This window comes from Triticum aestivum, unplaced genomic scaffold (genome assembly GCF_018294505.1).
Source record: "Triticum aestivum cultivar Chinese Spring unplaced genomic scaffold, IWGSC CS RefSeq v2.1 scaffold31157, whole genome shotgun sequence".
In the NCBI taxonomy this organism is placed as follows: Eukaryota; Viridiplantae; Streptophyta; class Magnoliopsida; order Poales; family Poaceae; genus Triticum; species Triticum aestivum.
The window spans coordinates 8,282-22,972 of NW_025227701.1; the positions used below are offsets into that span (position 1 = coordinate 8,282).

A 14,691-nucleotide genomic window follows, 5' to 3' on the forward strand; every position below is an offset into this window, starting at 1 on the left:
CTCGCACTCGTGCACCTTCCGTTCACCACGGCTGGCGGCGGCGAGGTGGCGGCGCCATTTGACTACAAGAAGGCGCTCCACAGCAGCCTCCTCTACTTCGAGGCACAGCGATCGGGCCGCCTGCCGCACAACCAGCGCGTCAAGTGGCGCGGCCACTCTGGCCTCGCCGACGGCCTACAGCAGGGCGTGGACCTCGTGGGCGGGTACTATGACGCCGGCGACAACGTCAAGTTCGGCCTGCCGATGGCGTTCACGGTCACCATGCTGTCGTGGAGCGCCATGGAGTTCGCGGACGACATCACTGCCGCCGGCGAGTGGCGGCACGTGCTGGAGGCCATTAAGTGGGGCACCGACTACTTCGTCAAGGCGCACACCGAGCCGTACGTGCTCTGGGCCGAGGTTGGCGACGGCGACACCGACCACTACTGCTGGCAGCGGCCCGAGGACATGACCACGTCGCGGCAGGCCTACAAGGTCGACCGCGACAACCCTGGCTCAGACCTCGTCGGCGAGACCGCCGCCGCGCTGGCCGCCGCCTCCATGGTGTTCCGCCGCTCCAACCCCCACTACGCACAAGTTCTCCTCCACCACGCCGAGCAGGTGCGTAGACATATGCAACGCCATTGTTGTCGCTCTGTTGTACATGCATGAAACATGTTTACTAACGTGTAATGCATATGCAGCTGTTCGAGTTCGGGGACAAATACAGGGGAAAGTACGACAGTAGCATCGGCGAGGCGTATAGCTACTACGCGTCGGTGAGCGGGTACGGCGACGAGATCCTTTGGGCGGCGCTGTGGCTGCACCGGGCGACGGGGAAGGCGAGCTACCTGGACTACGCCGTGGACATGGCCGACGAGTTCGGCGGCACCACCTGGGCCATCACGGAGTTCAGCTGGGACGTCAAGTACGCCGGCCTCCAGATCCTCGCCACCAAGGTGAGCATCAGCTGTACATGACTGCTCAACAAATTAACTATTTATTCTCTAATTTTATATTGCACCATTGTTTCTTCGGGCCCGTGGTATGGCATGCATGATCGAAAATGTTTTCCTCAAATATATTTCTTCAAAAAACCAAATCCCTGGACAAATAATGTGTTTTTTAACATGTCGTGTCATTTTAGGTGCTGCTGGAAGGGAAGCACCCGGAATACAAGGCGACGCTGGAGAAGTACAAGGCCAAGGCGGAGCACTACCTCTGCGCCTGCCTCAACAAGAACGGCGACGCCGGCAACGTCAACCGCACCGCCGGCGGCATGCTCTTCGTCCGGCAGTGGAACAACATGCAGTACGTCACCAACGCCGCCTTCCTCCTCACGGTCTACTCCCGCTACCTCACCTCCGCGGGCCAGGAGCCGCCGGTGCTGCAGTGCCCCGACGGGCCGGCACACGCCGACGAGCTGCGGTCCCTGGCACGAGCGCAGACCGACTACGTCCTCGGCGCGAACCCTGCCGGCGTGAGCTACTTGGTCGGGTACGGCCAGCGGTTCCCGCGGCGGATGCACCACCGTGGCGCGTCCATCGTGTCCCACCGCGGCGACGGCAGGTTCATCGGGTGCATGCAGGGGTACGACAACTGGTTCCTCCGGAGGGGGGCGAACCCAAACGTGGTCATCGGCGCCATCGTCGGCGGGCCGGACCACCTCGACCGGTTCAGGGACAGGCGCGACAACTACATGCAAACGGAGGCGTGCACGTACAACACCGCGCCCATGGTTGGCATCTTCGCACACTTGCACGGCGAAACGGCCATCACGAAGAAAAGCTGAACAGGAAGAAGTTCTAAGATTAGTGTGAAGTTTTACAAAACTGGTCTAGGATGTTTTTTGTTGGTTTAGTTAACTGCTTAGATTGTTCATATTGGTAGAGAAAGTAGAGAGTGCAGAGTAGTGGTGTATGTGGTTTGCAAACAAGATGAATAGACTGCATGGCATTTTAAGCTGAAAACACATATCTGTGTATACAGTTTGTAGTCGAATAAGGTGATTCCTAAGGGCATCTCCAGTCGTTCGCCCCCCAAGGGGCGCCTAAAATCGCCGCCTGGGGGTGAGCCGGCGCAAAAATTGGGCCCGGGAGCGAGTTGGTCCCCAGCCGCCGGCCCCAGGGCCGCCCCCAGGCACGTTTTAAAATAAAAGAAGTTCGCGAAGTTCGGCTTAAACACGATAAAATTCGGCCAAACACGATAAATTTTGGCCAAACATGATAAATTTCGGCACATTTCGGCGAAGTTCACGGATTTTCATTACATAACACATATACATAAACTAATCTAAAGGAAAAACTGGCCGAAGTCGCCGCCGTCGCCGCCATCGTCGTCGTCGGCCTTCTCCTCCTTGACGCGGGCGCCCCTGCTGGACCCCTGCCCGGCGTCGCCATGGCGGACTGGTGGCGGCGCATCGTCGTCGTCATCGCCGCTGTCGCAGATGACGACGACTCCGCCTTCGTCGCGGCCGCGTCGACGCTCCGCGAAGCGAAGCAGGGCGGCGCGCTGGCGCTCCTTCGCCTTCTCCAGGCGCTCCTTCTCCATCGCTATGGAGTCCCTACGCGCCCATTCCAGGGCCGCATCGTCGTTGTCGAGCTCCGTCGTCACCGGCGCGGCCGGCTCCTTCTTCACCGGCGCGAGCCCCGGCTCCGTCTTTGGCTTGACGAAGCACGGAGGAGGAGCCGACGAGTAGGCGCGCCGGCCGCCCTCGTTGATGACGATGACGGCACTGCGAGTGCGCCGGCCGAGCGGCGTCTCCGCCGCGGGCTCGGCCTTGACGCCGAGCAGGGCCAGAGTGCCGGAGGAGTGCGATGAAGATCGGGAGGAGGAAGAAGAGGAGGAGGACCCGAACCTCCTTGGCGCCCATGGCCCGGCGCGTCGGTGCTGCGCCGGGGCGGCCGCCCTCGCCGGGTACGCCAACGGCTGGTCGTTGCCGCCCTCGAGGTACGTCAGCACGCCCTCGAGTGTGCGTCCGGGGACGCCCCACCACAGGTGGCGCCCCTCGCTGTTCTGCCGGCCGCCAACCACCGGCGCGCCGTTGATGGACGCCAAGCGCTGCTGCTGGCGGCGCTCGAAATACGCCGCCCAAGCCGCGTGGTTGTCGGCGGCGTACTGGGGGAGGGAGAGTTGGGCGTCGGTGAGGGAGGCGCGCACGACCTCGACTTCCTCGGCGAAGTACGTCGGCTTCGCCACAGCGTCGGGCAACGGGGGAATGGGCACTCCCCCGGCGCTGAGCCTCCACCCCGTCGGCCCGGCGCGCATGTCCGGCGGCGCCGGGATGTTCGCCTGGAACAGGAGCCAGGACTCCTGTTCGCGGAGCGAACGGCGGCCGAAGCCGTTGGCCGCCGCCTCGTCTCCGGGGTAGCGTTCCGCCATGGCGACGGGCTCGGGAGAGGTAGAGAGATAGAGGGAGGGGCTGGGCGGCGGCGCTCGGGAGAGGTATGGAGAGGGAGGAGCTGGGCGGCGGCGAGGGGCGGGGCTGGTGTGGGCACAAGCGAGTGCAGGCCACCGGCTATATAGCCGCGCCACACCCGTGTGTACGCGTGCGAGGGAGGGGAGGCGTCGGCGCGCCGTCCCGTGACGCGCCGCTCGTGAGGAATCAATGGCAAGGCTGACGGGCGGCAGCCTTGGCATTGATTCCCCGCGGGAACCGAGGCCGTTGGGGGAAGATGAGGCGCCGTGTCGCTGACGCGGCGGGCACGCGGCTCTTTCGCGCCAAAACAGTTCGCCCCGGCGCCCCTGGGCGCCCCCCAGCGCGCCGGGTTTGGCCTGGGTCCGCCGGCGCTGTTTTCGGCCCAGGCCGGCGAAAATCGGGATCCTGGGGGCGCGACTTGGCCGTTTTTTGGCGCCGGCGCGAAAAAATCGCCTGGGGAGGCCTTCCTGGGGGTGCGGCTGGAGATGCCCTAAGGCATCTCCAGTCGTTGGCCCCCCAGGAGGGGCAAAAAATCGCCCCCTTGGGGCGCACCGGCGCTAAACCACGCACTGGGGACGTGATGCCCCCCAGTCGCGGCCCCCCACGGGTTTATAAAATGTTTAAATTCGGCGCAAACACAACGCAAACACGTTCGAGTTCGTTCAAATTTAAACATATTTTACAAAAAAAGGAAAAACTACCGCGGGCTACCCCCGCCGTCTCCCTCGCCGCCCACCTCGCCGCCCGCCCACGCAGTTCTACATGCCGAGGAGGCGGTAGAACCGCGTGTAGTCACCGCCGCCGTCGTCGTCGTCGTCGTCGTCGCCCCCACCGACGCCTCCGCCGTCCCTGCTGCATCCCTTCCCCGGTTGGCGCGGCGGGTTGGACGGTCCGGGGGCGACGTCGTCGTCGTCGCTGTCGAGGACCACGACGCCGTGCTCATCGTCGCACCCACGCTTGCGGGCGGCGATCTCCTCCAGGGCCCGGCGCTGTCGGACCATCTCGTCGCGGAGGTAGTCGTCCCGCGCCCATCGTAGGGCATCCTCGTCGGAGAAGCCACGCCGGGCTACCTCCCCGTACTCCGCGGGGAGGCCGGGCTCCGGCTTGGGCTTGACGAGGATGAAGCGGCCGGTGGGGGAGGCGTTGTCGCCGATGCGGACGCCAGAGCTGCGGGTGCGCGCGCTGACAGGCGCGCCTGGGGCTCCAGCTTGACAGGGCGGAGGTGGAGGCAGGGGGAGCCGCCGGACGAGGAGGAGGACCCCCCGGTCTCCATGCGCCTCGGGGTCCAGGAGCTTCCCCGACGGCGTGTGAAGGACGGGGGAGCGGGGTACTCGAGGCGCGACGTGTTGCTGCCCTCGATGTACTCGAGGACAGCCTCCAACGTGCGCTCGGGCATGCCCCACCACCGACGTCGGCCGACGGCGTTGAGCCTGCCGGAGGGCTCGACGCCGTTGGTGGCCTCGAGCTGCTCGGCGTGACGGCGGCGGAAATAAGGCTCCCAGAGCGGGCTGTCGGGGACGTACCGTGGCCCCTCCCTCGCTGCACGCGGCAGGGACGAGCGTATGCGTGGGATCTCCGCATGCCGCGCCGCACCGGTGGGTATCGGGGGCACCGGCATGCCGCCGGCGCTGATCCTCCACGCCCCGGGCACCCGCATGTCCGGCGGGACCAGGTACTCGGCCTCGAAAAGGAGGCGAGCCTCGTTCTCGTGAAGATGGCGGCGGCCAAAGCCGTTCGCCGCCGCCCCATCGCCTGGGAAGCGCTCGGCCATGGGTGTGATGAACTGGCGACGGCGAGAGAGAGGAGAGGGAGGAACGACGACGGCGAGAGAGTGCGAGTCGCCGAGTGCGCTGGGGTGCGTCTTATATAGGCCGAGGCGCCGCCCGTGCGCGAGCCGCCGTGAGTACGCGTGGCGGGCGAGGGAGGGCGAGGGACGCGCGTCATCCGGTCTTCACTGTGCCGCCCGTGAGGCATCAATGGCGCAGGCTGACCGGCGCGGCAGTGCGGCAGCTTTGGCATTGATTCGCTGCGGGAAACGAGGCGATGAGGACGACGAAGGGGAGAGAAGAGGGTAGAGTCGCTGACGCGGTGGGCCCGCGGCTGTTTCGCGCCAAAACAGTTCGCCCCGGCGCCCCCCAGCGCGCCGGGTTCGGCCTGGGTCCGCCGGCGCTGTTTTCGGCCCAAGCCGGCGAAAATCGGGCTCCTGGGGGCGCGACTGGGCCGATTTTTCGGTGCCAGCGCAAAAAACAACGCCTGGGGAGGCCTTCCTGGGACGCGGCTGGAGATGCCCTAACCCTTTGCGCGTGCAACGCCAATCGCGACCACACAAGCTACGTGCGGATCCGAGCCGGCTGGCCCACTGGACCCAGGTCTGGAAAATATATTCCTCCTTCACTGGCCGGTATACAAATCAAATATGTACCTAGGCTACTGCCCGACGCCTCCATTCTCTCTCTCTCTCTCATTATCTCTGAGAATCCAGCCGGTCCTCCTCCCGTCCCCTCCCCCACAGCCGGCGGCCCTCCCGATCTGGAGGCCTCCGGCCAGATTAGCTCCTCCATACCATGGCGTGCCTCGCGGTGTCCCGGCTCGCTCGCCGTCACCCAGCTCGCTGCGGATCTGGGAAGTCCGCACTCACCAAGCCTCCCGACGTCTCCTGGCACCAGATCCGGCGACGAACAGGCTGTCTTGTGCCTCCTCCTCAAGCTCGCGAGCTGGGATTGCCTCTTCTTGCTTGCCAATGGATTTGTAGTTCAAGGTGATTAGGATTTATTTGCAGCAGTGTAATATTGATTGTTGCGTGATGGATCTAGTAGCACATGGATCCACCATGTTTAATCTTGGTCTTCTGTTCTCTGTGATGAACTTGCATGCGCTACCTTGATCGATTTGTGTCCACAAAAAGGCTAGCACAATTTAGGCCCTCTGATTGTTTGTTGGGATTTGACTACAAGCTGGACAAAGTTTTGTCTGTGTTAAGGCTACCTTTCAGCTCTCTGATAAAATAAGCTGCAGTTTATTTTGTTTGCACTGACAGGTGAAATCCCTTTGTATAGACATGCTTTATTTCCAAGTTCTCAGCATAGATTGAATTTTTTTGGGCAGATTTGTACAAGAACTTTTTGGATGTCCGGATCGTCCTTTGCTGAAAATTGATGAAGGACTTTATCTTTTTACAAAGAACTCTGTTTCTACAAAGCGGTCTCTTTGTATAAATTGCTGAAGAACTTTATTGTTGTATGTAAAAGAGAATGCTTTTTCTTGCCATATTGATATTAATAGAACTTTATGTTTAACTAGCTGGTAGTTTGTATGAATCCTTGAATAACTTTGTGTACATGTGAATTTGAAGGTTATGAAAATAGTACAAAACTTTATGAAGGCAATTTATGGACTTTATCACAAGTTCAGTAGAACTTTTCTGATTTTTTGCCCCTTTGTCGACTCTGCTAGAAAGTGGCATTTTTATGAATGTTACTACTACCATTTTTTGTGACTTATGAATTACCGACCAGATTAAACATATGCGTGTCAGTTCTTCAAATGTTACAGAATTTGTATCTAGACTTGCATAGATAATGAGCAGCGCATCCCTCGTGACGAATCTGAAGGACATGGGCCATGGGTCTGGTTGTCAGGAGAATCTATCGTCCATGGCCCCACATTTGCTGCAATACGGCTTCATATACACACAACAGTATATCACATGTCCTGGGAATACACTGCATGGCTAAGAACATGGTGGGGCATGTTGATTGGACAACGCCCTGGATGGACGGCAAGGATACAAGTTGTGCGCGCAGTCAGTTAGAAAAAATCCACTCCCGTTTGTAGTTCGTGTTTGCGCATGTGCTAGAAGCAGAGTCGGTCTTGTTTAGAAGAGAACATTCTCTTGGAGCGAAATTCTTTCTCGGTGCCTTTTTTTCTTTTCTTTATACAACGGGTAGGGACATGAAGGGTCCCAAAAGCTCGCATTTATAATAAAACAGTTTAGATGCACGTCAGTCAGCTGAATTTTTGTTTTCGGGTCATTCGTTTTTGAGTGAAGGAAGAAGAAGGAGAAGGAATAGCCTAGCCGGAGAGAAGGAATGAGCTCGCTGTCATCTTAGGGTTCAGGGTGGAAGCGGTGGTGGACGGCGGTGGTGGGGGCGGTGGTGGGGCTTCACCGGAGAAAAAAGTGGATACAGACGGGGCTAGAGGGATCGCCGGAGGCGATGGCATGCACGGCGGTGGGGAGAGGTTGGGAGAGGGTGGGGCGGCAAGGCTGGCGCAGCAGGGCCGCCGGCTGCGAGCGGCGGCACCAGGCGACCTAGCCGATAGCAGTAGGGCAGCGGGGGAAGACGATATGTTTTCAGGAAGGAATGGTTCGAGGTAGAAGTGATAATCTGGTGCGTTCATTTTTTATCTGACGCTTCTTGTTGATTCGACTGACGCCAAATGAAGTTTTAGTTGAGTGCCCTGTAGCCATTCCAAGTAAAATTTCCGGGTGCATTTATAGGAAAATTATATCACTCCATAAGGGACCTTGAAAGAAAAGGAAGTCACAAACATGTCCTTACTTTATGCGCAAAGGACCTCAAAGGTAGCAACAAGAGATCAATTGGGTCCTGCTATTGCATTCATGCTCAAGCAAATTCATCCAAGTTTAAATGATGGAGAGAGCCGAACAATATATTTGAACACTTTCCTTCATGTCTAGGCTTTTTAGTCGTTAGACGTGGATCGATGTAGGCTGCATAATTTTTATTTTTAATACGTACTAGCAGGGTCTTCTACACGAGACCATTTTTGCTGCACATGGTTCTAAAATATAATCATTTACTTGTTGGATAAATTGACATCCACCTTTTTGTGTTAAGGTTTTGTACTCCCTCATTCCATCTATATAGGGTCTAATACGTTTTTTGAGGCTAACTTTGACCAAATATTAAAACAATAATATATGACATGCAACTTACACAAAGCACACCGTTAAATTCGTGTGTGAAAGGAGCTTTCAATGATATAATTTTCACATTGTATATGTCATGTACTATTAATCTTGTCAATAGTCAAATGCGGTCTTAAAAAACACATTAGGCCCTATATACATGGAAGGAGAGAGTATCTTCCTATAGTAAATCATACACAAAGTTGTCTTCATGGAAGTAGGGATCTTGGGATGAGAGCGGTGATTCGGTGTTCAGGCTCAGTTGCACCCGCGTTGAACAGAAAATTCAAAAAAAATTCAATAAGTTCCAAAAAAATTCCATGGAAGATAATTTGGTGTGTGAGGTGCGCTCCAAATGTCTAGACATTTGAGAAGCTCTCAGCAAAATAGAAAAATTTAGGGTATGTGAAAAAGTTTATTGTTCATGTATGTTTTTGACCCAATTTGTCTTTTTTTGCTGAGAGCTACTCATATGTCCAAATGATCCGTAATTTGGAGCGCACCTCATGCACCAAATAAAAACTGTTAAGAGCTACTCATATGTTGAGTAATACTAGTAGAATGCCCGTGTGTTTCTACGGGCTACAATGCATGTATTTGAGCGACTCGATAGCAATCATCACGTAAACCTTCTCTCTTGACCGCTCAAAAAAACGTAAACCTTCTCTCTCTCTCAACTCCTCCCCTCTCTATATATCTCCATCTCGCCATTCCTCCACTCACCCTTCCTCCCACTCTCTCTCGCTCCTTGTAGGACATGGATGTCGAGCATGTCGCATGGGTAGGGTTGAGGGGATACAAGAGGAATAGGGGACTCCCTCATAAAGCTCCCCAAAATGATGTTTAACTAAGCAGCACTCTCTAGTTTGATGTAATTAGTCTTTGAGCCGTCCTATGAACCTAGAATATCACACATCATTGACCTCGTCAACGACTCATGAGTCTCACATAAAAGATTGAAGTCATTTCTTCTGAAGTATAACTACAAAAGAATGGTGTGCATGAACTTACTTCAAAACAACATCTTGTGTGTCATCTCCTATGAGAATAGTAGCCACTAATTAGGTAAGCAAGATTCAAGTACATACCTAAAAGTATCAAAGAACCTAGCAGAAGACCTGCAACCTTCAACCATGACAAAGGAACACCATTCACTAACACTGCATTTGATAGTATAAATTATCGGTAATAGTTAGGTCCTACCATAAGCGATCTGTTGTCAACTGTCTTGCGCGGTTATGCTGTCAATTGCCAATGGACAAACCTACACCTGTGACAGGCCCTTGCATGGTAGTTAGACTTACTTCAGAAAAAGGTAATGGTTTCAAGAATCGAGTGAATGCATCGTCCAAGGCTGAGAACATTTTCTTTACAATGGCATCTAAAATAAAATGTGAGATAAGAAAATTTAATCAGACGGCATAAGAATTTTAAAAACAGGACATCATTCCTTTTTGCACATATCTAACTGGTTCTTTATGTTTATAACATAATTTCAGATTCAATCAAAGCAGGTACATGACATATAACCGGATTTGATCTAATTATCAAATTCAGTTCTATTTTCTAAAATATGAAGTGGCGGGTGACGACTTGCAAAAGTGTGAGCCGTTGAGGCACTTGTTACATATATGAATATAACACTTCATAGAAGAGCATATAATTCAGTCATGAATATTTTGTAAAGTAAAACTAATGTCTATAGATTCAACGGACTACTCGAAATCCGATGTTAACAATCAGACACGTACCACCCACATGCCTTGTCGGCCCTGCGGCCTCGAGCACCATCATAAACATGTGTGTGGTAGCCGTTGTCCTTGCTCCGATGGGTACCCATCGCTGCTGCACAGAGGCCACACACACGACCGTGTTACTGTACAATGTCGCTGCCTTGCTCGTCGTAATTTTTCCCCATGCCATCGCCAACCTCCATTCCGCCTCCTCATCCCCGTCCATTGGGATATCCCCTTGTAACCTACAAAAATTGGTAATTTGGGTCTTAATATAATTGTAGAAATTCAACACATTCAAATAACCTGCACGCAACTCAAAGACACAGTTTACACTATGATAATAACCGTCTTGGGCACTGAGATGTAAATAATTAAAAGGCACTGAGATTCTTTCATCATCTCTAGGAACTAAAGTCAAAATCTTGCGCTCTCTATGTTAGCAAACCTGACTAAATTTATGGATCCATGAAAGGGTCCACCATTTATGATTCAAACTGAATGTTCGGCGATTTTAGTCGGGGGCTCAGTACTTCCTACTAGGAGATCACATAGATTGTCCATGGTGTACGCTGCTTCCTTATGAGAGGGAAATGTGCACTCGTTAGGAGATGTCTTAGCAATGCTGCCATCTCACATAGATTGCACATGGTGTAAGTTGCACTGTTGATCTAGCTATGCAAGCAAAGAATGTTAAAGTAGGGATGCGACAACAAAATAGAGCTTATGAGCATATATTACATAACGGTAGGCCATCTTTAAGGTGGTAAACACCAAGTTATTACAAAGCAAATCTAAATTTGAATAATGAGAGGGTGCAGATGAAGGAAATATGCCCTAGAGACAATAATAAAGTTGTTATTTATATTTCCTTATATCATGATAAATGTTTATTATTCATGCTAGCATTGTATTAACCAGAAACTTAGTACATGTGTGAATACATAGACAAATAGAGTGTCACTAGTATGCCTCTACTTGACTAGCTCGTTAATCAAAGATGGTTAAGTTTCTTAGCCATAGACATGAGTTGTCATTTGATGAACGAGATCACATCATTAGAGAATGATGTGATTGACTTGACCCATCCGTTAGCTTAGCATTATGATCGTTTAGTTTATTGCTATTGCTTTCTCCATAACTTATACATGTTCCTATGACTATGAGATTATGCAACTCCCGAAAACCGGAGGAACACTTAGTGTGCTATCAAACGTCACAACGTAACTGTTAGGCATTTCTACAATAGTGACACTTCTCTTCTGACTTACAAATATGTTGTTCTCATTCTAGCAACACAAAAATTAGACTTGCATCTACACTCAATCAAAACATGCTTAACGTCTGAACATAGAATGTGCAGTACCTTAATATATTATATTTTAATTAAACTATTAATACTCCATGTTCAGCTCTTTACCGACAGAAATAATCACCATCGCCAGCCACATACAATGTTACCTCTATATTGGATTCAATTTGGGTTTGAATTTTTGTCAGATTGTGGAAACAAATCTTAGGCATAAATTCAGTTCGAACGTTACATGTGTCATCGTCCGATGGTATCATGATATCATGTAAAGGGTGTGGTGTCACTGGATATGTTCCTTGTTCAGAAACAAGTTGAATCGCACGCTCTCTTTTGCCTCACCATTCTGTTGTTCTGTTGGAGAAACATGAACAAGTAACATCCAGCCTTGACTTGCCATTATGTTAACCAAAACATGCTCTAAATCTAAACTTAGAACGTGCAATGCATATGCCTCGTCATGCCACATGGTTGTTAGTGTACGACGCAAGTCAACCCTTCCTAGCTAGCACTGTTATATCATTCTTTGTTTTCTAATTAGTCTACCTCCATTATCTTCATTAAACAAATAATTCTTCACCTCAGCTCACTACCGACAGCAGAAGAACCATCACCAACGACCTTTCAACCAGGTGTACATGTTACTACATCTTCATCGTCCAATGACACCACCCATGTACATGTTACCCAACATTCTTTTGTACTAGATCCGGCTGTTGGATCCAGTAAGCATTGATTACCACCTGGTATTAAGAGACAGCCAAGCTTAACTGCCAAACCGCCTGGTATTAGGATGTGGGGTTTGACTAAACATCATAAACGGGGGAGACAACACATGATGGTCAGGTCTTAAATAACGAGGAAGAAAGGAACATGAGAAGCATAACAGAGCTAAACCCGGAGAAAGCAACCCCAGAGAAAGCAGAAGCGCACACATGGCGAGAGGAATCAAAATGCTCGCATCTCTCGCCCGAGATGCACCAATGATATGCTAACTGTACAGAACGTATATCGGCGAGATACGCTAATTGCATCGACATGGTTAAACTAAATGATGTTTGTTACGTAAAACTGACTCAATTGTACTTAATATGAATATATCATCTTTTATTGGAAAATGTAACAATTGACTAAAAATAATGTCCCCTCAAATGTTTCACCACTAGTTTATGTCTTGATTCCGGTTCAACCATCCGCTCCATCTGAAATTCTTAATATACATACAATTATTCATTTACTTTGCGGCAATAAATATGCACACACATTGCATATAGCTGGCAGAGTCGGTGTTCAAAGTTCAAAGCACCACGCTTTTGAATTTCTTGCGGACAGATATGGGTGCAAGGGAAGTTGACATATATAAACTCCACATCGCACCTGTTACCCCTTTTTTAAGCAGGCAATCAAGTATTTCAAACTATGAACAAGCTCAATGGTCAATGAGCAAGCTACACAAAAGCACATTTTTCTGAAAAGGAGGATAACCCCCGGTCTCTGCATCAGGACGATGCATGCAACCATATATTATTACGAATGCAAAATCCAGTAGCCGAACAACATCAACCCGGAAGTAAAGTGAAAAGAAAAACCGAGGACGCATGCCTCTCGACAATAACTCCACCAAATAGCCGCTAAACCTATGTTACAAGACGGCATCAATATGACAAATACACAACTCTTAGGCTGCGTTATAGGGAGCACCCACCGCCGCACCAGTCGTTGTCATCGCCCATACAACGACAACGGCTGCCTCGACCATCAGATCCGGGCACTAGGTCCCAAATCCCTCGCGCGTCGCCCCATGGTCAACCATGTTTGACCTGCCATATCAGTGACTAGCAAGCCACCACCAGATTCGCCGGCCGAGGCTGCTGCAACCAGATCTGGGCAGAATCCCAGATCCGCCGCCACCAATTGCCACTCCTGGCCGCCATACCTTGTCCTGGGGTCGCCGTTCCAAAAACCCATGGCCAGCAAGGAGGCACACCGCCGCCCCGCATGCAGGGCCACGCCCCGCCGCTCGCTACTCGTCGACCCTCATGGTGATGCCCGCACGAGCCAGCCATGGGGACTATCGCAAGAGGAGAAACGCCGCCGGCACAGCTGGTATGTGGGCTTTGCCCCACGACGCGTCCCGGCGGCAGCGATGGAGGAGACGGTGGAGAAGGGAGTTCTCTGGCGGCAGGCGTGGTTTGCCTCCCGTGTCGCTCGCGCGGGAGCGACGCAGGGGCCTCCGAACAATGTAAACGAATTTGCACGATCAAGTATTCCCTTTTTTGTTTCAATTTTAGAAGCAACGTACATGTCTACCTTCTATGTCACCTGTTTGAATAAAATTTCAGGGATCTCCGAATCACCTAAACCTTATGAAGTACCATCGGCTTAACGTGCTAATCTGCATATCAAATGACAGGATTAAGATGGTACCATGACACTTACGTACAGTGAGCAAGGTCTTTTCATTTTTTTAGAACGAAGGCTTAAGAAGAGCCCGGCTTTGAATTAACAAAGCCATCAACCGGCCAAGATTACAAGGTCAATCGCTTATAACGAAAAGTAAAGGAAAAAAACAGAGCGACGGATACAAGGAACTCAAGAAAAACAACTCAAAGGCAGCAGCAAAGAGAGCCAATGCATCACCACGCTGCTACCAACACCCTACTGGATGACCTACACCATCAGAACTAAACTAGGGTCTTGGGAGGAATGCACCACCGCGCAAGCTTCGTGATCACAGCCACCCTCGGAGCCAGCCATGGACCAGACCACCATCTGTTACTGCCTTTGCAAAGGGCCCCTACCCCTTCATCCTGCCTCAAAGGATGCCGCACCGGCAGACGACAGCTCGGTTCACCCCAGAACACAAATGGATGGTATCCAAGCTGTAGGGAGAAGAAACTAGAGCAGAATCGCAAGCACGGGGCACACTACTTACAAGCACCATCGTCGTCTGTGGCTCAGCCACACCAAAGGGCAAGAGCTGCCGGCCACAGTGGCTGAAGCAAGGGAAACAACGATAAGTAGATCAAAGGCCAGCGCTGGATTCACCGGAGCACAATGCTCCCACCAAATGGTATATCGTTGTCACCATAGAGGGGAACCCGATCCCCTCTTGCCCAGGCTCGTGGGCATCGACCCTCCGGCAACCTTGACAGGGACCCTCCAGCCAACAGCCTATGAAGAAATAATGAAGAAACCAAACCAAGCTGTCTCCCGCCACCATCACATCCACAACCAAACTCTCTCGCCGCCCCTGCAATCCCCGGATGGAGCCTCCAAGAAGGAACACGACACGGACGTGCCGTCGCTGCCCGAAGCAGAG

General features: G+C 52.2%; 1 protein-coding gene across 1 annotated transcript in view; it reads left to right on the forward strand.

The window, feature by feature from the left end:
- Positions 1 to 1,939, forward strand: part of LOC123172819 (endoglucanase 21-like) — a 6,212-nt gene extending 4,273 nt beyond the window's left edge. Inside the window, exons 2-5 of the mRNA XM_044589723.1 lie at positions 1 to 600; positions 684 to 938; positions 1,127 to 1,476; positions 1,549 to 1,939. The exon at positions 1 to 600 is cut by the window's left edge and continues 4 nt beyond it. Of these exons, the coding sequence (XP_044445658.1) occupies positions 1 to 600; positions 684 to 938; positions 1,127 to 1,476; positions 1,549 to 1,771 (1,428 nt within the window). The 3' untranslated portion in view covers positions 1,772 to 1,939. The remainder of the gene's footprint in view (positions 601 to 683; positions 939 to 1,126; positions 1,477 to 1,548) is intronic.
- The last annotated feature ends 12,752 nt before the right edge of the window (positions 1,940 to 14,691 follow it).